The 26,556-nt window shown below is 44.3% G+C and overlaps 1 protein-coding gene across 3 annotated transcripts in view; it reads left to right on the top strand.

The window, feature by feature from the left end:
* The window catches only part of PRDX4 (peroxiredoxin 4), a 34,320-nt gene that overhangs the window by 3,254 nt on the left and 4,510 nt on the right, over positions 1 to 26,556 (top strand). For 2 of the 3 annotated variants that reach the window (XM_075854053.1, XM_075854051.1), the window contains exons 3-7: positions 9,362 to 9,478; positions 13,160 to 13,282; positions 14,727 to 14,857; positions 26,135 to 26,169; positions 26,446 to 26,492. In XM_075854053.1, coding sequence (XP_075710168.1) covers positions 9,362 to 9,478; positions 13,160 to 13,282; positions 14,727 to 14,857; positions 26,135 to 26,169; positions 26,446 to 26,492 — 453 coding nt within the window. The remainder of the gene's footprint in view (positions 1 to 9,361; positions 9,479 to 13,159; positions 13,283 to 14,726; positions 14,858 to 26,134; positions 26,170 to 26,445; positions 26,493 to 26,556) is intronic. The other variant, XM_075854052.1, reaches the window with a different exon arrangement.

The raw sequence follows: 26,556 nt of genomic DNA, 5'->3' as shown, positions 1-26,556 counted from the left end.
TCAAAAAATAGGACGTCCTATTTTTGCCCGTTTTAACGGCCTGACGGCCCTCATAGAAGTCAATGGATCCGTTTTTAACGGCTGTCAATACATGTAACAAGCGTTAAAAACGGATCTGTTACATGGGGATTGGCAAGGGAACTACTAGTTCCCTTGCCGGCTATCGTTGCCATACTCACGTTTGCGGCACTTCTTCAGGTGTGGTCACTCGTCTTCACGGGTTTGAAGGCGCCTCGATGACGTCATCGCCCCGTCGCGCTGCCTTGCCAGATCCCGTGCAGACGCGTGACCACAAGTGAAGAAGACAAGAGACGGCGCTGCTCTCGTGAGTATGTGGCACGATCTACAGGCAGGCTGGTGTGGCATCTACAGGGAGGCTGGTGTGGCATCTACAGGGAGGCTGGTGTGGCATCATGTACAGGGAGGCTGGTGTGGCATCATGTACAGGGGAGGCTGGTGTGGCATCATGTACAGGGGAGGCTGGTGTGGCATCATGTACAGGGGAGGCTGGTGTGGCATCATGTACAGGGGAGGCTGGTGTGGCATCATGTACAGGGGAGGCTGGTGTGGCATCATGTACAGGGAGGCTGTAAATAGTGTCTAGGTGAACATGTGACCTTCCTTTTGCTGTTTTTAGGGGGTTGGGACAAAAAAAGCCTGACCAATGAAATTCATCAGTTTTTTTAACGGCCATGAAAAACTGATGCAAAATGGATGTCAAACGGCCATTAAAGACGGACTGAAAATGTAGAGACACACTGATGCAAAATGGCCATGAAAAACTGACAGTTGATCAGTTTTAAATGGACATTTTTTTTCACTGTCGTGTGAATAAGGCCTTAGACTATATATTTTTTTTTTTTTTTTTTAGTAATCGCATCAGCTAGTAACGGACGTTCAGTTTTTTTTTAACTGACAATCGTACGGTAAATTTAGCATAACGTAGATTTACTGCTTTAGTTTAATTTGATCCTAATTTAGTCTTCGGCCTCATGCACACGACCGTAGCCATGTGCACGGCCGTGATTTTCGGGTCGGCCAGTAGCGGAGTGACATCCGCGAGCTGCCTGCAAATCGCGGGCTGTGCTCATGGCCGCGTCCATTATTTCCTATGATCCTGGACTGCAGAGCACGGCCGTAATAACACATGCCCCTTTCTGCGGTCAAGGCTCCTGGGCCATGCACGGACCGTGGAAACCACGGTCGTGTGCATGGGGCCGCAATTGTCCCGTGGATTTTCGGGGGAATTGCGGCCACAAAAGTACGTTCGTGTGCATGGGGCCTTACTTTTTTCTATACGCCTATCCTTTTTGTTTAAAACTCTTCTGATCTTCTAATTTCTGTTCACTATACACGTGTAAAAACGCCACACGCGCACACCCTGTGTAAAATTTCAAGTTGACTACACGTGTTAAAACACCACACAGCCCCCCCCCCTATAATAAATCAAAATGTCACAATTTTCCAGAAGGATGTATTCAGTTGAGGAGGCATACGCCTTCATTGCCTCTGATACGGCTATCGAAGGAGACCAGGAATATGCCTCATTCTCTTTGTTTCCTCCAGTGATGAGGATACCCCCCCCCCCCCAAAGGCGACCCAGGAGAGCAGCTGAGGCAACCCCAATGATTGATCCCGTGTGGACTCCACCCCATGGAAATTATGAGCCTCAATTTCCTGATTTTATAGGCAGCTCAGGAATTCAGTTTGAGACTGCAGGCCTCGCAGAAATGGACTTTTTCAAGGTCTTTTTCTCTGAAGAGTTTGTTAATTTAATAGTAGCCCAGATGAATCTCTACGCCCAACAATTTTTAACCCAAAACCCACTTTATCATTTGTAGGTTATTCTTGCATTATGATAATGCACAGTGCCCACCCCAGGACGACCCCACATTTGACAGTCTATTTAAAATCAGGCCACTCATTCAACATTTCAGAACCAAATTTTCACAAGTTTACCCCCCCCCACCCCCCTGATAAATAGATTTCCATAGTTGAATCCCCTGTTCATTTTAAAGGGAGGCTTAAATTCCACCAATACCTGCCCAATAAGAGGGCAAGGTATGGAATTAACAAACGGTGTGAGAGTACATCTGGCTATGCACACAGGTTTAGGGTTTACGAAGGGAAGGACTCTATTATTGAACCCCAAGAATGCCCCCCCGTCCTGGGAGTTAGTGGGAAAATAGTGTGGGATTTAATACACCCATTGCTGGACAAGGGTTATCACCTTTACGTGGATAACTTCTATACCAGCATCCCACTATTTAGGTGCCTTTCTGCCAGAAGTACTGTAGCATGCGGTACTGTGCGCAAAAATCAGAGAGGCCTCCCTAAAACACTGCTTAGCCAAAGCTTTAGAAAGGATGAGAGCAGGGAACTAAAAGCTGGCTGTGCACATTGTACAGATGGCAATGGGTAATGCTTACGTGCTATCCCGATGTGCAGGCCGGACAGGGGCGTTCCTTAACTTTCTAGAGGTAGTTATCAAGCACTTCTATTTGGGAACCAGGCAAGGGAGGGCCCACGCACATCATCTGGCAGCAATGGTTCACGTATTGTACCAGGGCAACATTTCCCCAATGAAGTGGCGCAAAGAAGGGAAGGACACACAAAAGGTGCTGTGTGTTTTCCAAAAGGGGAATCCGAAAATACACTATTTACGACTGTGAAAACTTCCCGGAAAAACCAGGCCTGCGAGTTGCAGTTCTCTGGTAAAAGCTTCTGTTAGAAAAAAAAAATGGATTAAAAATGAATTTCTACAAACAAAAAAAAAAGGAAATTTGTAAATTTTACCTCTACTTTGCTTTAATTCCTGTGAAACGTCTAAAGGGTTAAGAAACGTTCTAAATGCTGTTTTGAATACTTTGAGTGGTGAAGCTTTTAAAATGGGGTGACTTATTGGGGGTTTCTAACATATAAGACCCTCAAAGCCACTTCCCAACTGAACTGGCCCCTGTAAAAATGGCCTTTTGAAATTTCTTGAAAATCTGAGAAATTGCTGCTAAAGTTCTAAGCCTTGTAACGTCCTAGAAAAATAAAAGGATATTAAAAAAACAATGCAAACATAAAGTAGACATATGGGAAATGGTAACTAGTGACTATTTTGTGTGGTATAACTGCCTGTCTTACAAGCAGATACATTTAAATTTAGAAAAATGAAAATTTTTGGTGTTTTTCATTATTTAATACTGAATGTATCGAGCAAATTTTTCCAGTAACAAAGTCCAATGTGTCACGAGAAAACAGTCTCAGAATCGCTTGGATAGGTAAAAGCATGCCGACATTATTACCATATAAAGTGAAAAAAGTCAGATTAGAAAAATGAGGCTCTGTCAGGAAGGTCAAAAGTGGCCAAATCGGGAAGGGGTTAAAAATGTATTTTTATTTTTTATTTTTTTAAATACACTTTTATTTTTATCAGTGTGATTGAAACTTTAACAATTATTTTTAATAAAATCTAATTTGTTTTTCAGATCCTGTATCCGTCGGGTCAGCAGGACTGACTGGTTCAGTGACAGCGGGTCCTGTGGCTCTCTGCCATGTAGGATTGAGCTGTTATCTATCACCTCTAAGTTCAGAGACACACAGGAATCGCTTTCACTGAACTAGTCAGTGCCGCCGACCTGATTTGATTCAGGTCTCCGCGCAAGATACAGCTGCTTTGTATACAGAATACAAAGCAGCTGTTTCTGAATAAGTAAAAATTATTTTTAATGTTAATACGAAGTTGCACCTATCACTGATTTATTTAAAAATAAAGTTTTCAAGGGTGTACATGGCCTTTAATTCTGGTTATGGTTTATCTTTCTCGCGATTAAGACCAATGCCCCTCCCTTAGATAATACAGTCTTCCTCTCGTGGTAGGTCACATAAGAAGCTTGGAAGTGGCAGTGAACTGCTTCTCTTCAGGTTCTTTCCAAGGGTTCCCTCTTGGGGTCCATTATAATGGATAAGCTTCCTATCAGGATCAGTCCTTTTTTTTTTTTTTTCTCTTTCTGGTGAATCCTCTGATTCGGAATCATAAGGCCCTGCCGAAATCACCTACCGGGTGGGGAAAAACGCTTGCCTTAAAAAGAAGTGACATGCCCTTTCTTCGGTCGTTTCCAACCTCCCAATGACATCAATGTGTTTTTTGCCCGCGGCACCCAATGGTCTTGGCTGAAAAACAGCAGATGGCTTGTAGGCAGGTCAAAATCCGCCTCTAAATTCCAGATGGAATTTTGATGCAGATTTTTCTGCCTGCAAAAAAACTCTGTGTGAACAGGGCCTAACGGGACACCCAGTTGACAGCTGCCATGCATGTGTTGTCAGGTACTCCTGAAGAGTGTTGGGTCTTCCCTTACATTGAAGGAGGTGCCTCTGGGGTGCCAAAGGCTATGGTTCCCAATCATAGCGAGTTTAACTGTTTGCCGACACAGGACGAGTATGCTCGTCCTGAGCGGCGAGCACTTTGCGCATTAGGACGAGCATACTCGTCCTGTGTGACAGCCGTCTCTGTGTGTGCGATCGAGAGCGGGGCAACGGCTGAAATACAAAGCCACGGCCCCGCTCTGACAGCGGAGAGGAGAAAAACCTGTTAACCCTTTGAACGCCGCGATGAAAGCTGATCGCGGCGTTCAAAGAGGGGGGACTGCACATTGATCGCGTCACAGAAGATAACTGTGACGCGATCAAAGCCCACAACTCATATGGCCAGACAGCCCAGGGTCCAGCCCTAACAACTGCCTGTGTACAATCAGTACACAGGCTAATGTACTGGCATATAGATCTATGCCAGTACATTGCAGTTACAAAATCAATATGATAAATCCCTTTATGGGATTAAAAAAAAAAAAGTTAAATGAAATTAATAAAAAATAATGGTAGATAAATAAATAAAATACACAAACACATTTTTTTTATAATAAACTTTTTAAAATATAAGTACCAAAACATGAAATAATATAGACATATTTGGTATCGCCACGACCGTAACAACCTGTACAACAAATGTATAACATTATTTATTATGATCGGTGTATGGTGTAAAAAAAAAATATTAAAACTGCTGCGCAACTGCTTTTTTTTTTTTTCTGCATATTAATCAAATTATAAATTTATAGAAATTAAACTATAATGTATTTATACCAAAAAATGGTACGTACATAAAGTACAACTCGTCCCGCAAAAAACAAAGTCTCATACAACTACGTCGTACAAAAAATAAAAAAGTTATGAGTGTCGGGATGCAAAGAGGGAAATGTAAAAAAAATTGCTCTGTCCTCAAGGCCAAAATTGGCCGTGTCCTTAAGGGGTTAAGGAGATTCTATCCAAAGAATGGAAACATCCAAGAGGGCTTAGTCTCTAGAAGGTCCTCCCCCCCCCCCGGATCACACCCTGCAGTTCTGCACGTGGCGTTTCTGAGAATGATGTTCAACACCAGGCCAGCAAAGGTCAATCTCCCGGCGAACGATATCAAGACTATACGAGCTGAGGTGGCTCTTCCTTTGCCGAACACTCCTCTTCCATCTGCTTTTTCATGTTGGTTGCTAGGCAGGATGGTGTAGACCAGGGGTCTCAAGCCCGCTGGCCGTATGCGGCCCGCGGGACACAGAGCCGCTAGTATTGGCTCTGCTCCGAGACAGGAATTATGAACAGCGCTGTCTGGGTCTTCCCCAGAGCCAGAGTCCCGGGCAGAGCGCTAGTACAGGCTCTGCTCCGGGACTCTGTGGAATTTCCTGACATCGCTGTCAACATATGGACAGTGTGTCAGGGTCTTCCCCAGAGCGGAGTCCCGGGCAGAGCGCTAGTACAGGCTCTGCTCCGGGACTCTGTGGAATTCCCTGACATCGCTGTCAACATATGGACAGTGTGTCAGGGTCTTCCCCAGAGCGGAGTCCAGGGCAGAGCGCTAGACGTTCTGCTCCGGGAAGCTGTGGAATTCCCTGACATCGCCTATATATGGACAGTGTGTCAGGGTCTTCCCCAGAGCGGAGTCCAGGGCAGAGCGCTATTATCGGCTCTTCTCCGGGACTCTGCGGAAGCCTCTGACATCGCTGTCCATACATCGACAATGATGTCAGGGGCTTCCCCAGAGCAGGAGTCCCAGTGATGTCAGGAGCACAGCTGGAGTCTCAGGAAGAGCCTACTAGCGCTCTCCCGGGACTCCAGCTCTGGTGTTGCCCTTGACGTCTCTGTCCATATATGGACAGTTATGTCAGGAGCAGAGCTGGAATGCCAGGCAGAGTGCCCCTGACATCACTGTGGTAGCATCCGCCGCAGGCACTGCGGCAGCATCTGCCGAGGGCACTGCGGCACTATCTAAAAAGGGGCTGCCAAATCTTGACGTGTGTCTGCCACACACTGCCAACTGAGCCGCCGGACTGCGTTTAGCGACACTTAAACTGGAAAGCTGGATTGTTGAAATAAGCACGTGGAGAAATATCTCAAATTTTAAACCTAGCAGTATTATTATAGTAATATAGTGTTATAGTAGTTCAAATAACTAATTGATTAACAATAATTTTTTATTGTATCAAATTGAAAAGTAATGCGGCCCGTCAACTTCCCATTTTTTTCTATATGCGGCCCACTTACCCGTCCGAATTTGAGACCCCTGGTGTAGACAATCTAGGCAGGTTAATATGCGCAACTCCCCTGCAGGGGGCCACACTCTGCTCTCGCCTTGGGACAAGTCCCAGGATTTGCACTGGTGGGAGGCCTCGCTGGCCATGACACTGAAGGTTTTTTCTTCCCCTCAAGTGGCTTGTCATTAGGCTGACATCCAACCAATCTGGGTGATGTGCAGTTTTTGGCCTCCACAGTCCTTGGTCACTAGAAGAGACCACCTTGCAGAGCAAATTTCTGGTATTAAGGCAATCTTCCTGTTCAGAATCCAGACTGGACAGCTACACGGCGGTTGCCTTTCTGAATCACCACGTTTCTGGGAGTCCTCTCTAAACCTCTTATGGGTGGCGTCATGTGCCAGCGCTAGTCGCAGTCCACATACTGGGATTGGGCCGCAGGCTTCCTAATTCAGAAAAGACTGGATCTGGGAGTGGTCTCTTCACCCAGATGTATTCTATCAGATTTGCCAGAAGTGGGGCACCCCAGATGTGGATCTTTTTTCATGTCGTCCTCAAGCCTATGTGTCCAAGGTGCGAGATCCCAGAACTATCGCAGTCGGTGCTCTGGTCACTTTGGGAGGGTTTGGTCTCTTGCATGTCTTTCCTTCTGCTCTTGCCAAGAGTACTGAAGAGAATCAAGAGGGAGAGTGTTCTGGTGGTGCTACACTGACCTCGCAGGTCCCAGTACACCTACCTAGTCAATCTACTTGCAGATGCACGTTGGTGTCTTCCACCGCATCCCAACCTCCTCTGCCAAGGGTTGCTATTCTACCCCACTTTACCTCAGAAATGTTTAACGCGGTGGCTGTTGAAGCCAAAGTTTTCAGAGCTTGGGGTTTCTCTGAACCAGTCATCCAAACTATCTTGAAAGCCAGGAAACCACAATCCACCAAGGTGTATCATCCGTACGTGGAAGACTTATTTCTGCTGGTGCAAACATTGCGGTTTTCATCCTAATGGTATGTGCTACACCTGGAATCCTTTCTGTCCTGCAATCCGTTCTTGAAAAGGGAATCCACGTTTTTTTTTTTTTTTAGTACTCCTTGGCCTTTCGTTCTCAGGTAAAGATTGGCTTGATTTGTTCCTCCTTTCAGCCATCCCACTCAGCCTTAATCTTAATTTGGTCTTTGGGGTACTTCAGGTAGTGCCTCTCGAACCCTTGAGGGACATTTTTCCTTTTGTTCCTTTCCTGGAAAATGTCTTATCTCCATCAGATGGGTTTTGGAACTAGCTACTGTCTTGCAAGTCTCTTTTTGTAGTCATGGGGATAAGGTGGTGGTCTGCCCTGTTCTTTTTTTTGATCAAGCAGTTGCTCAAGTCTGCAAAGTTGATACTTGGGCCTCAGTGCACACATGAACAATTTTACCAGATTCATTCTTGGACTCCACTGATGCCAGTCTGGGTTGCAAGGTGCTGCAGGCAGTTGTGCGTTAGGTGGGTTGCTTGACTTTGTTTTTTCCATTTTTTTATTTTTTAATTTTTTAAATTTCTTTCCACCCTCTGGACCTGCTTAAGGGCGTCCCATTGTGCTGTGTTCAATGATATAAATGAGAAGATTGGATTGGGGGCTAGCGTGAAAATCCTTCGTATCATTGGACTCAAACCCAGCATTGCCATATACGTGCTGCAATTATAACCTGTAAATTCTCCCAAACTACTACACATTGATGACTAAGTGACAGGCCAATCTCACCAGATTTCCCAATACAAACTGCATACGTTATTAAATAGAACTCAGATCTGATGAGGTTGGTGTACATACATTTAAAATGACTGTCTTGTTTGTTTTTTGTTCCCACCTCATGATTATTTTATGAGTCCAGTTAAAGACCGGGAGCTCTAGAGTCCAAATCTATTCATGAGATAAATGCAATCTCTGCCCGCCCAGAGCGGACAAGGTTCTGTCTGTCTATCCTCTTTCCTGCATTATTCCGCTCGTACCAAGCTTGTGTGAGATTTCAGCATCTCCTTGGCTCTCATGCACGCTTGGTACAGGCTGCAGTCTGCCTGACCATAAAATAGTAGATGGCAGAAGCCGTAATTCCATACAAACTGCTGCTGGAAGACAGGCTGACTGCGGATCCAGGGAGAACTGCAGTTTATACTGAGTATGTGAGAGATTTCAACGGAGGAGGAGGGACCCTGAAAAGAGTTGGGTGGAGATTGAGTTTAGCTTACGAATTTACTTAGACTCTTGAGCTCCCTCCGTCTCTAGCTGGACGCAAATGCTCATTTTTATTATTGGGCGGGACAATTTGAAAAAACACCATTCTGACATATATTTTTTTTTTTATATGAGGTCGAAGATCTAATCAATAATGTATCTTGTTTGTATTGGGAAATCTGACAGACGCTCTTTCATCAACTGTGCAGCAGAGGAGTGTCAATACTTGTCATGTGTGGGGTGTTTTTTATTTTTTTTGGACACTTCCAAGATGGGCAGGGTCACTTATGGTCTTGTGATGGTTTGCTGTGTAATTGCCTATTATAAAGTACTGGCATTTTTCTCAAAGCATAAATTACGCTAATGGACATGAAAGATTTACCGGTATAGATCTCCCCTATACAGAATCTTATATAAAGGTTTGTCTAAAGGACCTGTTAGTGTCTTTATTTCATAGAACATGGTGACCGTTTCTCCTTAATCAGGGATGGAATATTTTATTGTAAGGTTTTCTTGATGTAAAAAAACAAACTGTAAAGATGTTTTTTCCTCAACGTCTAATTCTGTCTTGTCTCCTATTTCTCCCTAGCACTTTTGTTTGTCCAACTGAAATAATTGCCTTTGGAGACCGCATAGAAGAATTTCGATCAATAAATACTGAGGTTGTAGCCTGCTCTGTGGATTCCCAATTCACACACTTGGCATGGTTTGTATATCTATAAATTTTATGTTATCGACTCAAACTATAGCTTGTAAATGCCATGTGACATTGTTGAATGGGTTGTCTGGGAATTATAGCAAAAGAAAATCTGCACCGGATTAAAAAAAAACAAAAAACGCAGGTAAATCAGTCACACAAATATTGCGTTTTTCCTGTGGATTTAGTATGAAGCATTTATTATAGCAAACTTTAAGTGCACCTGTGGATTTTCAGCGTTGTTTTACTGTGTTTCTGCTGCGGAATTGCTGTATGAACCGCAACACAACTGAACTTGTGACCATTTAGTGCAGTGTTTATTCTCAGAAATTCAAGTCTAATGTCCAAACTCTGCAGTGCGTGTCACCCTGTACAGGGTGTGCGTGCGCGTCGCCCTGTGCAGGGCTTGTGGAAGGGAAAGGGCGCGCGCGCCGCCCTGTGGAAGGGGCAGGGTGCGCGCGCCGCCCTGTGGAAGGGGCAGGGTGCGCGCGTCGCCCTGTGGAAGGGAAATAGGGGGGGGGGGGGGGCGCGTGTGCGTGTCGCCCTGTGGAAGGGAAGGGGGCGGCGTGCGTGTCGCCCTGTGCAGGGGGTGCGCGCCGCCCTGTGGAAGGGAAGGGGGCGGCGTGCGTGTCGCCCTGTGCAGGGGGTGCGCGCCGCCCTGTGGAAGGGAAGGGGGCGGCGTGCGTGTCGCCCTGTGCAGGGGGTGCGCGCCGCCCTGTGGAAGGGGCAGGGTGCGCGCCGCCCTGTGGAAGGGAAAGGGTGCGCGCGTCGCCCTGTGGAAGGGAAATAGGGGGGGGGGGCGCGTGTGCGTGTCGCCCTGTGGAAGGGAAGGGGGCGGCGTGCGTGTCGCCCTGTGCAGGGGGTGCGCGCCGCCCTGTGGAAGGGAAGGGGGCGGCGTGCGTGTCGCCCTGTGCAGGGGGTGCGCGCCGCCCTGTGGAAGGGAAGGGGGCGGCGTGCGTGTCGCCCTGTGCAGGGGGTGCGCGCCGCCCTGTGGAAGGGAAGGGGGCGGCGTGCGTGTCGCCCTGTGCAGGGTGCGCGCGTCGCCCTGTGGAAGGGGCAGGGTGCGCGCGTCGCCCTGTGGAAGGGGCAGGGTGCGCGCGTCGCCCTGTGGAAGGGAAAGGGTGCGCGCGTCGCCCTGTGGAAGGGAAATAGGGGGGGGGGGCGCGCGCGTGTGCGTGTCGCCCTGTGGAAGGGAAGGGGGCGGCGTGCGTGTCGCCCTGTGCAGGGGGTGCGCGCGCCGCCCTGTGGAAGGGAAGGGGCGGCGTGCGTGTCGCCCTGTGCAGGGGGTGCGCGCCGCCCTGTGGAAGGGAAAGGGTGCGCGCGTCGCCCTGTGGAAGGGAAATAGGGGGGGGGGCGCGTGTGCGTGTCGCCCTGTGAAAGGGGGGGGGCGGCGGCGGCGGCGCGCGTCGCCATGTGGAAGGGAAAGGGTGCGCGCGTCGTCCTGTGGAAGGGAAAGGGGGGGTGGCGCGTCGCCCTGTGGGAGGGGGGTGGGCGTGCGTGCGTGTCGCCATGTGGAAGGGAAAGGGTGCGCGCGTCGCCCTGTGGAAGGGAAAGGGGGGGGCGGCGCGTCTCCCTGTGGGAGGGGGGCGGGCGTGCGTGCGTGTCGCCCTGTTGAAGGGAAAGGGTGCGCGCGTCACCCTCTGGAAGTGAAAGGGGGGGGTGCACGCGTCGCCCTGTGGAAGGGGGAGGGGGGGTGGCTGCGGCGCGCGTGTCGCCCTGTGGGAGGGGGGCGGGCGCGCGTCGCCCTGTGGAAGAGGGAGGGGGCGCACACCTCCCTGTGCAGGGGGGTGTGCGCGTCGCCCTGTGGAAGCGGAGGGGGGGGCGGCAGCGGCGCGCGTCGCCCTGTGGAAGGGAAAGAGGGGGTGGCGGCGCGCGCAGCGTTCTGTGAAAGGCAAGGGGGGTGGGGGGCGACGTAAGCGTGACCGGTGCTCCGTTCATTTCTATGGAGCTTCCGGACACAGAAGTCTGTCACAGACCCCAGGAGTCCCATGCTACTCATGGAGCACTTCAGGGGTCTTTCGGCTCCCCGTTCTCCTAATTGCTGGAGGTCCCAGTGGTCGGACCCCCAGCAATCACATGTTTTCTCGGGTGAGGCTGTATGGCACGATCTGCTGGAGGGGGAGGCTGTATGGCACTATCTACAGGGGGCACTATCTACAAGGGGTAGCAGTAAAGATGGCCCGAGACAGGGGCGCAACTAGGAAAGACTATGGGGCCCAGTCTTTGCTAGTTGCGCCCCTGTCTAGGGCCATCTTTACTGCTACCACTTTTTAGTTTTTGTGCTCTTAACGGAACCCTACAGGCGAAGCTGATACACGGTTATGCCTAGTGTGGGGCCTGAGGGGGTGGGGCTTAAAACAATGCACTTTTGAGGGGTTTTCTTTTGCATTACTATATTACACCCATCCCCAGAAATAGAACATAACATAATGTTTTAGTATTGTCTGGAGTGTTTCTTTATAACCAAAAGTTTACTCTTTATATACAGTTAAGAAGATGTGGTCCAAAGGGCCTCAGTTATTAAAGAGGCTCTGTCACCAGATTTTGCAACCCCTATCTCCTATTGCAGCAGATCGGCGCTGCAATGTAGATTACAGTAACGTTTTTATTTTTAAAAAACGAGCATTTTTGGCCAAGTTATGACCATTTTTGTATTTATGCAAATGAGGCTTGCAAAAGTACAACTGGGCGTGTTTACAGTAAAAGTACAACTGGGCGTGTATTGTGTATGTACATCGGGGCGTGTTTACTTCTTTTACTAGCTGGGCGTTAGGAATGGGAGTGTATGATGCTGACGAATCAGCATCATTCACTTCTCTTCGTTAACACCCAGCTTCTGGCAGTGCAGACACACAGCGTGTTCTCGAGAGATCACGCTGTGACGTCACTCACTTCCTGCCCCAGGTCCTGCATCGTAACGGCACCAGAGGCTACAGTTGATTCTGCAGCAGCATCAGTGTTTGCAGGTAAGTAGCTACATCGACTTACCTGCAAACGCCGATGCTGCTGCAGAATCAAGTGTAGCCTCTGGTGCCGATGTGTCCTCGCTCGTCCGACACGATGCAGGACCTGGGGCAGGAAGTGAGTGACGACACAGCGTGATCTCTCGAGAACACGCTGTGTGTCTGCACTGCCAGAAGCTGGGCGTTCTGAAGAGAAGTGGATGATACTTCTCGTCAGAACGCCCAGCTAGTAAAATAAGTAAACACGCCCAGATGTAACACACATAATACACGCCCAGTTGGACTTTAGCAAGCCTCATTTGCATAAATACAAAAATGGTCATAACTTGGCCAAAAATGCTCGTTTTTTAAAAATAAAAACGTTACTGTAATCTACATTGCAGCACCTATCTGCTGCAATAGCAGATAGGGGCTGCAAAATCTGGTGACAGAGCCTCTTTCAAGCTAACAGAAAAACTAGCCTTGGTCTAGTTGCTGTGGACAGCAGGACCAATTCTTCAGTTAGACCGTTTTAATAAATGAGGCCAAATGTGTGCTAAAGAGATATATTTTGTAAGGGGGCGGTGGGAGGGGTGTGCAAACTAATCTCATGCATGCTATTATAGAGACAACAAAAATGTTTCAATAGAATTTGTTGCAAAATAATGAGCAATTTAATTAAAATTTGTTGTGAAATTTGTTTCTAAATTTTTAATTTTTTTATTCACTTTCCCCTCTGTCACTACAGGATCAATACGCCACGGAAGCAAGGTGGGCTTGGACCAATGAAAATTCCTCTCCTTTCTGACTTGACTCATCAGATTTCAAAAGACTATGGTGTATACTTAGAGGACCAAGGTCACACGCTCAGGTTTGTGTGCATAAATGTTATGGTCCTCAAAAAGCTTCTGAATGAGAATAAGTTTGGTACAGAAAATCTGTGGGTGCGTTTTTGTGCGCAAGTTTTTTCATCCGGGTATGAGAAGTTTACAAAATAGTGTTGTGCAGTTCCTGAATATGCTGCTTATCGTATTCTGTTGGCTACTGCTGCCTTGGATTTGCATACAAGTCTCTCAGGTGGGTGGGTGCATTTTGACATGCTACAACTCATAATATTGTAGTCCCCTAAAAATGTTTCCTCTATGGTAGTATACTGTGAGACATGGACTAAATGTAGGTTCCTTCTGCAGACTTGATTTAAAGTCTATATACCACCGTTTGCTTAAGGCCAAACTAAAAGTTCTTCTTGTCCTAGTGACCTTAGTGGAACCAGTTGCTAACAGATGTATATCTAAATGCTGGCCACCTCTACCTGTCAATAGAAGTCTGCTGAGCTGTACTATTAGGCCTACTTCTCATAAAATACAATTTCAATATGTGCCAAGTTCATACACGCACTTGTGTCTGTCAATATGCCGACATTTTCACAAAGTCATCAAAACTGAAGAAGTAAAATCTGATTTAGGGTATGTGCACACGATAGCAGGCATTTACGTCTGAAAAGACAGACTGTTTTCAGGAGAAAACAGCTGCCTCGTTTCAGACGTAAATACTCCTCGCATTTTGCGAGGCTTCTCTGACAGCCGTAAATTTTGAGCTGTGCTTCATTGACTTCAATGAAGAACGGCTCAAATTACGTCTGAAAGAAGTGTCCTGCACTTCTTTTGCCGAGGCTGTATTTTTACGCGTCGTCGTTTGACAGCCGTCAAACGACGACGCGTAAATGACAGGTTGTCTGCACAGTACGTCGGCAAACCCATTCAAATGAATGGGCAGATGTTTGCCGACGTATTGTAGCCCTATTTTCAGACGTAAAACGAGGCATAATACGCCTCGTTTACGTCTGAAAATAGGTTGTGTGAACCCAGCCTTAGAATCTAGTGAACATTTGAGTCCGTTGATAAATGGCCTGGTTCCACTCAGGGTGTGGTTAGATCTTCTCATCCCTTTAGGCTATGTTCACATATCACATCATTTTTGGTGCAGATTTTTGCCAGATTCTGGCAAAAGCCAGAAAATGTTTCAAAAGGAATGGGAAATCTAAAGGAAGATCTTATGCCTCTAGTTTCTCCTGGATCCACTTCTGCCTTAACTAAAAAAAAAACGAAAAAAAAAAACTGTACTAAAATCTTCAATAAATCGCGATGTGTGAAAGGCAGGGTCATCTTATTATGGTATTTGTTTCCCAGGCCAATGCATGACCTGTTCCCCCTGAATTTCTTTCTATGTATTGGGGTCCCCAAACAGGTGGTTGGCATTCAAGCAGTTTAGAAAAAGGCTTTTAGAGGTTTCTTTTTGTTTTCCTGGTATAACAGAGGGCTTTTCATAATCGATGACAAGGGAGTTCTTCGTCAGATTACAATGAATGACCTTCCTGTTGGGCGATCTGTAGATGAAACACTCCGTCTTGTTCAAGCATTCCAATATACAGACAAACATGGAGAAGGTAACTGAACAGTTTATTTATACCTAATGTAGCTTTTGATCTGATAACAGGGGTTGTCATTAAGTTCCAATTTGGATGGTGAACTGAATTTTTTATTTTCTTCAACGCTTTATCAGTTTAGTTCACTATACTTGCACATCTGAAAATGCAAGTATGCTCGCCTGAGCGCTAATCTGAGCTGACATCTTATTTTATTTAGTTTTTGTTTTTTTTCATTTAAATGACCTTTTTACAATTCGTTTAATGTTCAGGATAGCAGTGAGGGGCCTGGAGATTGACCCGATAGGAAGCTCGTGTGATGGAATGAGCCTGACCAGCAACTTGTATAGTTAGGCTTCGTTAACATCTGCGTCAGGGCTCCGTTACGACTGAGCTTTCTCTTGGAATGGAGCTCTGACAGACACAAACGGAAACCATAGGTTTCAGTTTCCATCACCATTGATTTCAATGGTGACTCATCCAGAGACAATGGTTTCCGTTTGTCTCCGTTGTGCAAGGGTTTAGTAGTTTTGACGGAATGCATAGCGCAGTCGACTACTCTTATTGATTCCGTAAAAACACTAGAACCCTTGCACAACGGAGACAAACGGAAACCATTGGCACTGGATCCGTCACCATCTAAATCAATAGTGATGGAAATCTATGGTTTTCGTTTGTCAGGGTTCCGTCTCTCTCTCACTCTCTCGGTCTCACACTCACTCTTTTGTTCAGGGGATAGATCAACTATCCATCTGTTCCAGATCTTATAAAAGGAAAATTTCCTCTTTTTTCTTAGCGTCAAGTAATATGATCTTTCTAAAAGCATCACTATTAACCTTATGGTGCCATTCTACTTCCTGTGGGAAATCAATCCATTTATAAGTGATAACCAATCTTGCCAGAAACAAAATCTTTCTAATTAGTTTGCTACAACCACAGTCTCTCAGAAGACCGGAGGTGCCAAAAATAAATCGCATCAGTTCGATTGGAACTCCTTTCCGAATTAATTTAGAAATAGATGTTGCTGCTCCACTCCAGTATCGATGTAGCTTGGGACAACGCCACCACAAGTGGATAAGATCCGCTTGATGTATACAACATTTCTGACAATTATCGTTATTACTAAAGCCCATAAACTTTAAAAGTTTCGGTTTATAATAAAGTCTATGATCATAAAACAAATTGGTGATCGTGAATTTAATGATGCTTCTCTGATACGTTTATAAACTAACCCCCAATCGATCCTGAGCCCAAGATCCTTATCTTTTTTTTTTTTTTTGTGTTATTCCTTCATCCTCTAAATAATTTTTTATATAGTGATTACAAAAGTCCTTTCTTACTTTTTAAACATTCTAATGATTGAAAAGGTGTAAGAGCCGACCGTAATTTATATTTAATGCCCAAAAAGGCGTGTTTTTTTATTTGAAAATATCAAAACAGACCGTAAACAGGGACCTTGTACAGTCTCTGCAGTTCTGTAAAAGTTTTTAGATGTGCATTATTAAATAAATGTGATATCCTTGTGATGTCATGCTTTTTCCAAAGGGGGGATATTGGGAGGCCATCAAGCTCACCAATATTCCTATTGCCCCATAGAGGAGTAACTTCAATAAAGGTATATATGAGTTTGACAACATCCCAGACCCGCTGCTGCTTATCGTAAGTGGGTCCAAGTCCCAAATCAGGGGAATTCAGAACCCTGGCTTCTAGAACTTCGAATATATTGGACCATTTGTCCCCTAGTGTTCAACAAAAATCTCTTTGCCCCCAGTCCTGGAACTGAGGAGCTAAAAAGTACTTCCTCCAATCAGGAAGGGCAAAGACCCTTTTGATTACCTGGAGGGTGAGAACAAAGTATTTCAAGCTAAATATTTATTTATTTATTTTTTTTTCCCCTTCCAAGTCGTTAGGTCATTAGAGATGGCTTCTAGAGTTTTTAAATTTTTTCCCGGCAACCAAATCGGACAGTTGTAGAAAAAATTCAATATTTTAGGTTAAAAGAAGACACATTTTGATCAGTGCAATTTTTGCAGCTCTGGTCAATGGTAACTTATTCCATGCTTTAACTTTCCCCCTCAAAGATGCAAACAGAGTAATTATGTTCAGTGTAATGTAGTCAGCAGGATCCCTAGAAATTTTCACGCATAAATATTCAAATACCACAACAGAATTCAAGGAGGAAATCTGATCGGGGTTAACCTCGGCCAAGATATTTAACAAACTAGATTTTTGACAATTGATTTGAAGGCCAACCCGCTCACCAAACTCTTGGTATAACCAGATTACATGGTTGACCGAAGATAAATCCCCTATAAACGAAAGAATATCGTCTGCGTATAACAAGATTTTATCGACCTTATTACCCATTTGAAAACCCACTATATTCTCAGAGGTTCTTATCCTCCTTGCCAAAACCTCAATTACTAAAGTAAATAAGAGGGAATAGAAGACAACCTTGCCGCACTCCCCTTTGTAAGTTAAAGTAAGCTGATTTCTGACCATTCAGACCTACTCTGGCCTGTGGTTGTCTCTACAGTAATTTAATCCAATTGATACATTTTTCCCCGATGTCAAAACAACCCAAAATCCTAAGAAGAAAACGCCATTCGACTATCAAAAGCTTTCATAGCATTGATTTGAGAGGATAGCACCCTTCTTAGTGTACACTTTACTGTATTGTAAATTAGCAAAGACTCGGCGAACGTTCTGTACTATAAGGCTGGATTCACACGAGCACATTACGTCCGTAATGGACGGAACGTATTTCGGCCGCAAGTCCCGGACCGAACACACTGCAAGGAGCTGGGCTCCTAGCATCATAGTTATGTACGACGCCAGGTTTCCCTGCCTCTCCATGGAACTACTGTCCCGTACTGAAAACATGATTACAGTACGGGACAGTTGTCCTGCAGCGAGGCAGGGACTCCTAGCGTCGTACATAACTATGATGCTAGGAGCCCGGCTCCCTGCACTGTGTTCGGTCCGGGACTTGTGGCCGAAATACGTTCTGTCCATTACGGACGTAATGTGCTCGTGTGATTCCAGCCTAACCCTCTCTGGAATAAACCTTCTCCGGGTGAATTACACTATTCATTACCTTCATCATAAAGAAAATAGATCCGGAGTACTAAAATATAACTTTTACTGATATGAATAAAAATAGGTATAAACAATTATGTAATGAACATGAGGAACCTATTTGCCAATACTGCATACAATGAATTATTTTCCATCGTTTCAAGTTGTTGTCAGAAATTCTTTTGACAGCAGAAAGTAATCAGTCCACCTTTTATAAGGTTTTCAAATTTTTAAATGATTCTTTGGATCACAAATGGAGGAAAAAGAATAATGGGGCAGTTGCCCTCCTACCCCGTATTTTTCGGTTAGTAGTCCTCCATATTGAAGTGTCCCGCAATGATGTTGCGTCCTCTCTCAGATGGTAAAAAAGCGACAGGTAGGTCTCCCTACGCGTTTCCTGCTGACCAGGCAATTCCTCAGGGGAGATAGGTCAATAAAGCAGAAATGTCCAAAGTCGGGGCTTGCTGCTTGAAGTGTGATTGTCGATTGGTAGGAGGCAAACAAAGAACGCCTGTCCCTGGCGTGTACCGCCAGGGACAGGCGTTCTTTGTTTGCCTCCTACCAGGAAGGTTACATTACTTGCCACTGCAAGGGTGTTTTAACCAAAGGATTTCTTTTTTGCCACTGCAAACCTACTCTAATCATTGAGTCTTCCCTCGTGCAAGAAACGACAGCTGAGCAGTAAACTGAAATTTACTGCTCCATCGATTCAACATGCTCTGAATCATAGAGCACTCCTCTCCATACGAATCGACAATCACACTTCAAGCAGCAAGCCCCGACTTAGGTCAATAAAGCAGAAATGTCCAATCTCCCCTGAGGAATTGCCTGGTCAGCAGGAAACGCGTAGGGAGACCTACCTGTCGCTTTTTTACCATCTGAGAGAGGACGCAACATCATTGCGGGACACTTCAATATGGAGGACTACTAACCGAAAAATACGGGGTAGGAGGGCAACTGACCCATTATTCGTTTTCCTCCATTTGTGATCCAAAGAATCATTTAAAAATTTGAAAACCTTATAAAAGGTTTCTGCTGTCAAAAGAATTTCTGACAACAACTTGAAACGATGGAAAAGAATTCATTGTATGCAGTATTGGCAAATAGGTTCCTCATGTTCATTACATAATTGTTTATACCTATTTTTATTCATATCAGTAAAAGTTATATTTTAGTACTCCGGATCTATTTTCTTTATTATTCTATTACTACGGAGAAGTGAATTTACCATTATCCAGGTGGGGGATACACAATACCACAAAATATTTAAAACATTACCTTCATCAGTCTGACGGCAAAAACTTTGGCCAACCGCTTGACGTCCGTAATCAACACTGAAATAGGCTGGTACGATTCCAGCAAGAGAGGGTCCTTATCTATCTTGGGGATCACAATCATTTCTGTGGCCTCCATAGATTCTGGAAGCCTACCTCTAAGATAGCTTAAATTAGCTGTTTCCACTAAAATGGGGATCAATTTATCCTGGTATAACTTATATAGTTCAAATGGAATTCTGTCTACCCCCACGGCTTTGTTAGATGGCGTTTCCAGGAAGGACGCTCTCAAGTCTTTCGATATTATCGGGTGATCTAACATTGATCTTTGTTCGTTATCAATATTAGAGCATTCCATTCCATCCAGATAACTATCTATGCTATCTTCAGAGTCTTTTAACCTACAGTGGTACAGGTTTTAATAGAATCTTCTAAATACTTCTACTTCCCTAGCATCGTGAACAAGATGCCCCTTTGTGTTCTTAATGGAGGAAACCGAATTAGAAGGCCGTTGGTTACTTACAATATGGGCCAAAAATGTACTTTATTTGATAGCTTTAAAATAGTATTGTTTGCAACTCAAAAATATTTCGGATAGTGCTTCCGCCTGTATCCTATTTTATTTGGGAGACTTTCCATTGAGATTCAGTAGCTTCTGAAGGATTATCTACATATTGCCTTTCCACCTCCTAGTTTTTATTTAATATCTCTAAATATACTGGGTTTTCTTAATAATGGTTTGGTTTTTGAAAACTATTCCCCTAATTAATGTTTTTAGGGTATCCCATAATATCGCTGAAAATCGCAGAATCCGGGTAACCTGAATTGGCTTCCAGAAACACTGACCATTCATTATCTATCTCGTGGCATGAAATTTTCACCAAGACTGATGGAAAAATCTTATATACCTTAGTAAACCCGTCTCGGGCTTAGATCAAGCTCGACCATAGGTAGATAGAATAGGGGACCCAGTATACCAATAATGGTGAGAAACACAAAGAAAAAAGTTTCAAGTTCAACCATTGCTGCCGGCCCCCCCTCCCCACTAAGCGCCCATAGTGATAGTAAACTACAGATTTATATTTAGAACCCTTTAGAATCCAGCCAGTCATCCGCCTCCATTGCTGATTGAAAAAAACAAAAAACGTAGTTCCTTCGTGGGAGACTTCTTTTTTAATTTTTGCTGAATATATGAGAGTATTAAATATTTGCCTTGAGCGATCTCCTTTTGGCCTCAAAAAAGCTCAGCCTGAGCTGATTTGTTGCCATAGAGAAAGAAGTCAAGATAGATAGATAGATGGATATCCGAGCCTCATTTAAAAACAAATCTTTTTTTCCTTTTTTCCCGCATAATCGCATCCCGATCCAGATAACATAATAATTTTAACAAAATAGGCCGGGAAGAAGCCTCTGCTGATCTAGATTTGACCGAAAGCTGGGGGCTTGTTCTTCACACATTTTTTTGGGAAAGGCACTCTGGTCCGATCTGTTCCAGAATCCATCCCTGCATACATTTTTCAGTCTTAGTTTTCCACCCCTTCAGGGTCTCACACAAATTTTAGATTGTAACGCCTAGCTCTATCTTCTATCGGTAAGCTTATTTTGTTGGAGTTTGACATCTTGTTTAATTACCGTAACCTCCGTTGATAGTACGGCCATAGAGTCCTCCAGGACGGAAATTCTGCCCTCCACCTCATCGATTCTATTGCGCGTTACCGACACATTGGACTTTATTGATGAAATATCAAGTTTTATCCCATCTAACTGAACATGAGAGCCTGTAACTTTACTGTAGTTAGTATCTCCTGTAGTAGCAGAGGGTTATCCAACCCTTGGGGTTCAGTTTGAGACCCTGGATTGGTATCTGAGGTGTCCACAATAATAGGTGAGACCACTTCTCCTAAAGAGCTTATAGATTTAGTACCTTTATCTCCTTGCTTAGATGTTAAAGCAGGCAAAGTTTTATATGTTCTTATGCTAGGTGACAGTGGGGAGCTAAAGCATTTATCCAAACTTTGGGAGTTTTTCCCTTTCTGGGATTTTGGTAGACCATTCCCCAATCAGCGTTGAGAATTGCCCACTTCAGGCTATTTTTATTTTTTTAGCCGGCATATTCAAGGCATTTATTTTCCCTATATAAAAACTCTGCAACTCAGGAGCATCTCGGCAGCAGTGGGAGAACTCTGAACAATGAAGAGGCTCAGCAGGGAAGAAGCAACTCCGCAGTGATAGAGCTCCACAGCAATGAGGGAGCTCAGCGACGACTGATTAATTCAGCAGACATGGAGGGTCTCCAACAATGAAGGAGCTCACCGGCAAAGGAGGCACTTGGCCGCCCGTGGAGGCATACTTTCGCAATGGAGAAACCTTGAAACAATGGAAGAAAGAAAAAAAACTGCAAACATGCAGAAACTCAATAGCAATAGAGTATCTCGGTAAATGGAGCCCTCCCACGGCGATAAGAAAAATAAAAAATAAAAAGCAGCAATGGATGTGCTCAGCAGCCGTCGATTACCTCACCAATGGTATGTTAACAGTAATCCGTAATTGAGGAGATCAGCAGCCATAGGGGACCTCGGCACCAACTCTGCAACAAAGGAGGACCTCGGCAGCGGTGCCGGGACTTTGCAGCAATGGTGGAGTTCAGCAGCAATTTAGGCACACAATTTGCAATGAACAAATGCAGTCCAATGAGACTAGCATAAGAAACTCTTCGGGATCTTAAGCTAACACCGCAGTTAATGAGGAAGCAAGTAGACCTCAGTATCCCACTTGGCATATACTTCCAGCATACTCCTCCAGCCCCAACAACAGCCACCACATTTCCACAGCAATCTTGCCCAGTGATTTCGGGTGGGACTAGCTGACCCAGGTCAAGTGTGACGGCGAGAGCCAAGCTCCCCCCTCAACGACCCCAGAGAGCCGACCAACAGCCTTCTGGTTCTCCCAATATCTGCCTGTGCATACGGAGTCCTGCTGAACCTCACCGCATGCCTGCAACAAACACCATGATCTGAACAGGTAAGGGGAGAGATTAGAGAGAGCTCCCATAATCACCCGCATAACGGAGTCTGTATTACAGGGTTAGTGATTTCTGTAGAAAGAATAGTCCATTAATCTGAATGTTACAGATCTTTCTCTATGTAAAGCTGGACATGAACATGGAATGGCTGTTGGCCTACTGCTGATTCGGCCAACCGCTATCTCTCGACTCCCCAGTAAACATGCATGCGAGGGTTCAGCTAATTGTGTCTATTTCAATAGGGATAAGGGTATGCATGTTCCATATAGAGATACTTCTGACAGTGCTTGTTTTCAGAAAGAACAAGGGATTGGGTATATTTAAACCAAACATGCCTGCTCCTTCTTTCATCTGGCATACGTCAAGGTTAAGGCGGGCTGCTGTCATATACATTGGATTAGGTTCACTCCATCTCTGGTGACTGTTCAGCATATGAGAATGTTGTAACTATGCGAGAGTTTTGTTTGTGTATTTTAGCTCTGCTTTCAACACTGGTGCCCCCGCTTCTTGCAGCTAATTTAGGGAAGCTGGGGTTGCCACGGGAATTATGTGAGTGGATGCAGTTTCTTAATTGAGAACTCAAGTAGTTAGGGTGGAAGGCCATGCATCTTCCCCCGATATAGTTGAACTTGGGGTCCCGATGTGGTGTTGTTGGAGTCCAGCATTGTTCTAGTTTTTATACTTCTGACTATGTGGCATGTCACATTAACACTATTTTACTAAAATATTCAGATGACACTGATGGGTCTGATCTCGGACAGGGATGAAAAGTAAACTGGTCTGAGATCCAGCGGTTAGAGCAATGGCCATTAAGAACAAAATTATTCTCCAATGTGAATAAGACCAGGAAAGGATTTATTAATTTTAGGAAACTGAGGCAGAAATGTATGTATCCGCATGAGCCAGATTTGAAAACTAAACTGAAGATTCTAGGGTTATTTTGCATGATCATACATTGGCTTTTTTCGCTGTGGCATGTATTGTTGTAGTCAAATCGTTTGAAAAAATAAATAAATTTATCTTGAGTTTAAAAACAAAAATAAATACACAAGTGTTTTGATGTTAGAAAATGATCTGCTTTCATCGTTGTAATGTAGGGTGACTAAAATTGCTGGAGCCATTGTCTGGTATTTGAGGAGCGGTGTGTGGGTAGTGCAGCTAAAATCCTAGGCGACCGTTCACAACTGTGTATTAGCCTGTTTAAATCGCTACCATCTGGAAGGCGGTTGTGTTCGTGTTAGAGCACGATTTAGCAGGTTTAGGCTGGGTTCCCACTTACCGTAAACGCTGCGGAATTTCTGCAATGGAATTCTGTGCGGAAATTCCGCAGCATTTACAGTGGCAGCAAAGTGAATGAGATTCAGTCTCATGCCCTTGCTGTGGGAAAAAAACTGCACAAGTCGTGCGTAAAGTGTTCTGCGGTGCGTATTTCAATTCAGCAGCATGTCCATTTATGCTGCATGTTATGTGCGGAGATGCTGTGTGTTTGGTCCATACACTTCAATGGGGAGCAGAAATTCTGCAACAGATTTATGTTGCGTTTTTTTTCAGCGTTTACGCAGAAAATCCACAGGTGCACATATACTTTGCTAGAACCAATGTTTAACGCTAAATGCGCAGGTAAAACCGCTGCGTATCCGTAGCGTTTCCACAGCAATATGAGCAGGAAAAACGCACTATTTGGTGTGGATTTCTGTCACCGATTTGCCAGCTCTTTTCTTAAGACGCTGCGGATGATTTCCTGTTGCAGAAAATCTGCAGCGTATCCGTTGTGAGGGAACTTATCCTCAGGCCGGGTTCCCACGGGACAGATACGCTGCGTAAAAACCATGTAGCGATTCCGACCTGGAACCTGCAGTACATTCCGTCCGAGCATTTTTTCGGAAGGCATTTCCGCGGCGGAAAGCAGTGGTAAAAAACGCTCATATTTATGTTGGTCGTTGTTTTGGCGACGCGTCCCATCGCAGTCCGGTCCGGCCTCCCTGCATGATGATGCTGTCAAATGGGATGCAATGTCCTCCCAGGAGGCCTGACTGCAGGAAGGAGGAGGGCGATCTGGGTAAGTATGATTTTTATTTTCCATAGTTCTCATTTTTACGGCGTAATTGCTGCGAATACGCCACAAAAGTCTCAACACTGGGCATTCTGTTGAGAGTTTTGCATCCCCATTGAATTTAATGGGGAAAACCTGCAACGGAAAATCAGCAAAAATGCAGCATAAATTGACATGCTGAGGATTTAAATTCCGCACCGCAGGTCAATTAACATTAACCCTGTGGGTTTTTTTCTGCTGCGTAGGCATGAGATTTTCTGAATCTCATCCACTTTGCTGCTACTGTAAATGCTTCGGAATTTCCACACAATTCCGTTGCGGAAATTCTGCAGCCTTTACACTATGCTTCTTTCACTACACAATCACACTGTGCTGTGGATCATGCTGGGCTGGAACAATGAGAAGTGTATGACACTGATTAGTCACTGATTGGTCAGCGTCAGACACTCCTCTGTAAAACACCCAGTTGGTAAAAAGTAAAAACACGCCCAGTTGTCCATTGAGAAACTCATTAGCATAAATCTAAACTAGCTCATAACTTGCTCAAAAATGATCGTTTTTCAAAATAAAAACCACTGTTGTTATCTACAATACAGCGCCAATCAGATTATGTCAACATATGTCTCATGGGACTATAAAATATGTGGGCTAAGTCACCAGCAAGTGCGGATTTTTGAACTCCCCAGTAACAATAGAAACTCCAAATAATATCAAGTAGAACACAAGAGAAAGAAGGAGTCAGAAACTATTGAAAAAATATATAAATTGCCAAAGGCATAGAAAAATACAAATTTTATTGGACAATACAAATAACATGATTAAAATAGACTACAAATCGAAAGAACTGTATATCTCCAATGGTATAGGAGGGGAACTAGGGTCACAGTAGTAGAACAAATAACAATACAGAGAACAGCTTCTATCAGTCGCTTTAGGTAGTTATAATGTAGTTAGTACAAAAAGAACGAAGGTTGTCTCCAGACATATACAATGCTACTACTTATCATCGAAAACGATACTTCTAATAACAGGTAGTGAGAAAGGCACACAGTGGTAAGCAGAAAAAATCTCCATATGGTCACACCTGTTATCTAAATAGACACAGGGTATTTAGACTGAGCCTGTCTTAAGCACAAGTAGTGTATCGATAAATATGTAGATGGTATTATAGGTATTAAGTTTGCAGTAAAGATAGCGCTAGTACTAACCCATCTAGTTCCACGGATGTAGTAACTCCCAGGTATGGAGAGACCCCAATCAGATTATATAGGAGATAGGGCACTTATAATGTGGTGACAGAGCCTCTTTAAGAAAAAAAAAAAAGCCAGCCAACTTTTTGTTTTGCCTTTACTTTGTAAAAGTAGTAAAACATAAAAAAAAAATACAGACATTTGGTAAAGCCGTAATCGTACTGACCCGCATAAATAGTCCACCTAAATTTTACCGCATGGTAAACGTTATAAAATCCAAAAACGAAGTTTCAGTACTTTTAAAATGGTGCCATAAAAAAAAAAAAAAGAGATACAACTCGTGCTGTAAAATATTCTCATGCAGCAATGACTGAAAAACAACAAAAATGTTGGCTTTTGGCAGGTGGAGATGCAAAAAACAGTGGCTAAAGGGGGTCGATAGAGCTATATATATGATGTTATGATTTTACTTATAGTATGGTGGAATCTGGTGTCCAATATGTATAGCAATGTGCACATCCTCCTATTTTTGGTGCAAAAAAATAAGTTTAGGGGATAATCCTTTTAATCTCTTTATGCCAATGGTCAATTCATTGCTCCCGCTATTCTCTAAATGTCATCGAACTTTACAGATGACCTTCTCCAAGAAAATAAACAAATTTTTTTTTTTTTTTCCTTTAGTGTGCCCTGCTGGGTGGAAGCCTGGTAGTGAGACGGTAAGTAAATCATTTAAAAAAAAATATTATTGGTATATTTGCTTTATACACAAGCCTATCACGTAGATATGAACATAGACTAATACAGATTTGAGCGAATTGCTGCATTTCAAGTTGAGTATTGGTAGCAGATTTTAAGCTTCATTTTTAAAACGCTTGTGCCTAGAATTTATCAAAAATTTTGCCAACCACACATGAGCTAGGCCTTAAACTGCGTGTTTGCATAGCATCTATAAAATCATCTATCTCAGTGCCACATTTATTTGGTTAACTTAGATCAGACCTGATGATGCTATGAAAGCTTGGTGGCCAAGACAGGAACTGTGAGTAGACTTGTAACGCACGTGGCTCATTTTAGGCCTGGTAAATTATTCTTATTACTTATAG

This window comes from Rhinoderma darwinii, chromosome 2 (genome assembly GCF_050947455.1).
Source record: "Rhinoderma darwinii isolate aRhiDar2 chromosome 2, aRhiDar2.hap1, whole genome shotgun sequence".
In the NCBI taxonomy this organism is placed as follows: domain Eukaryota; kingdom Metazoa; phylum Chordata; class Amphibia; order Anura; family Rhinodermatidae; genus Rhinoderma; species Rhinoderma darwinii.
Note: the sequence above shows the minus strand (reverse complement) of the source record. Positions and strands in the feature narration are given on the sequence as shown.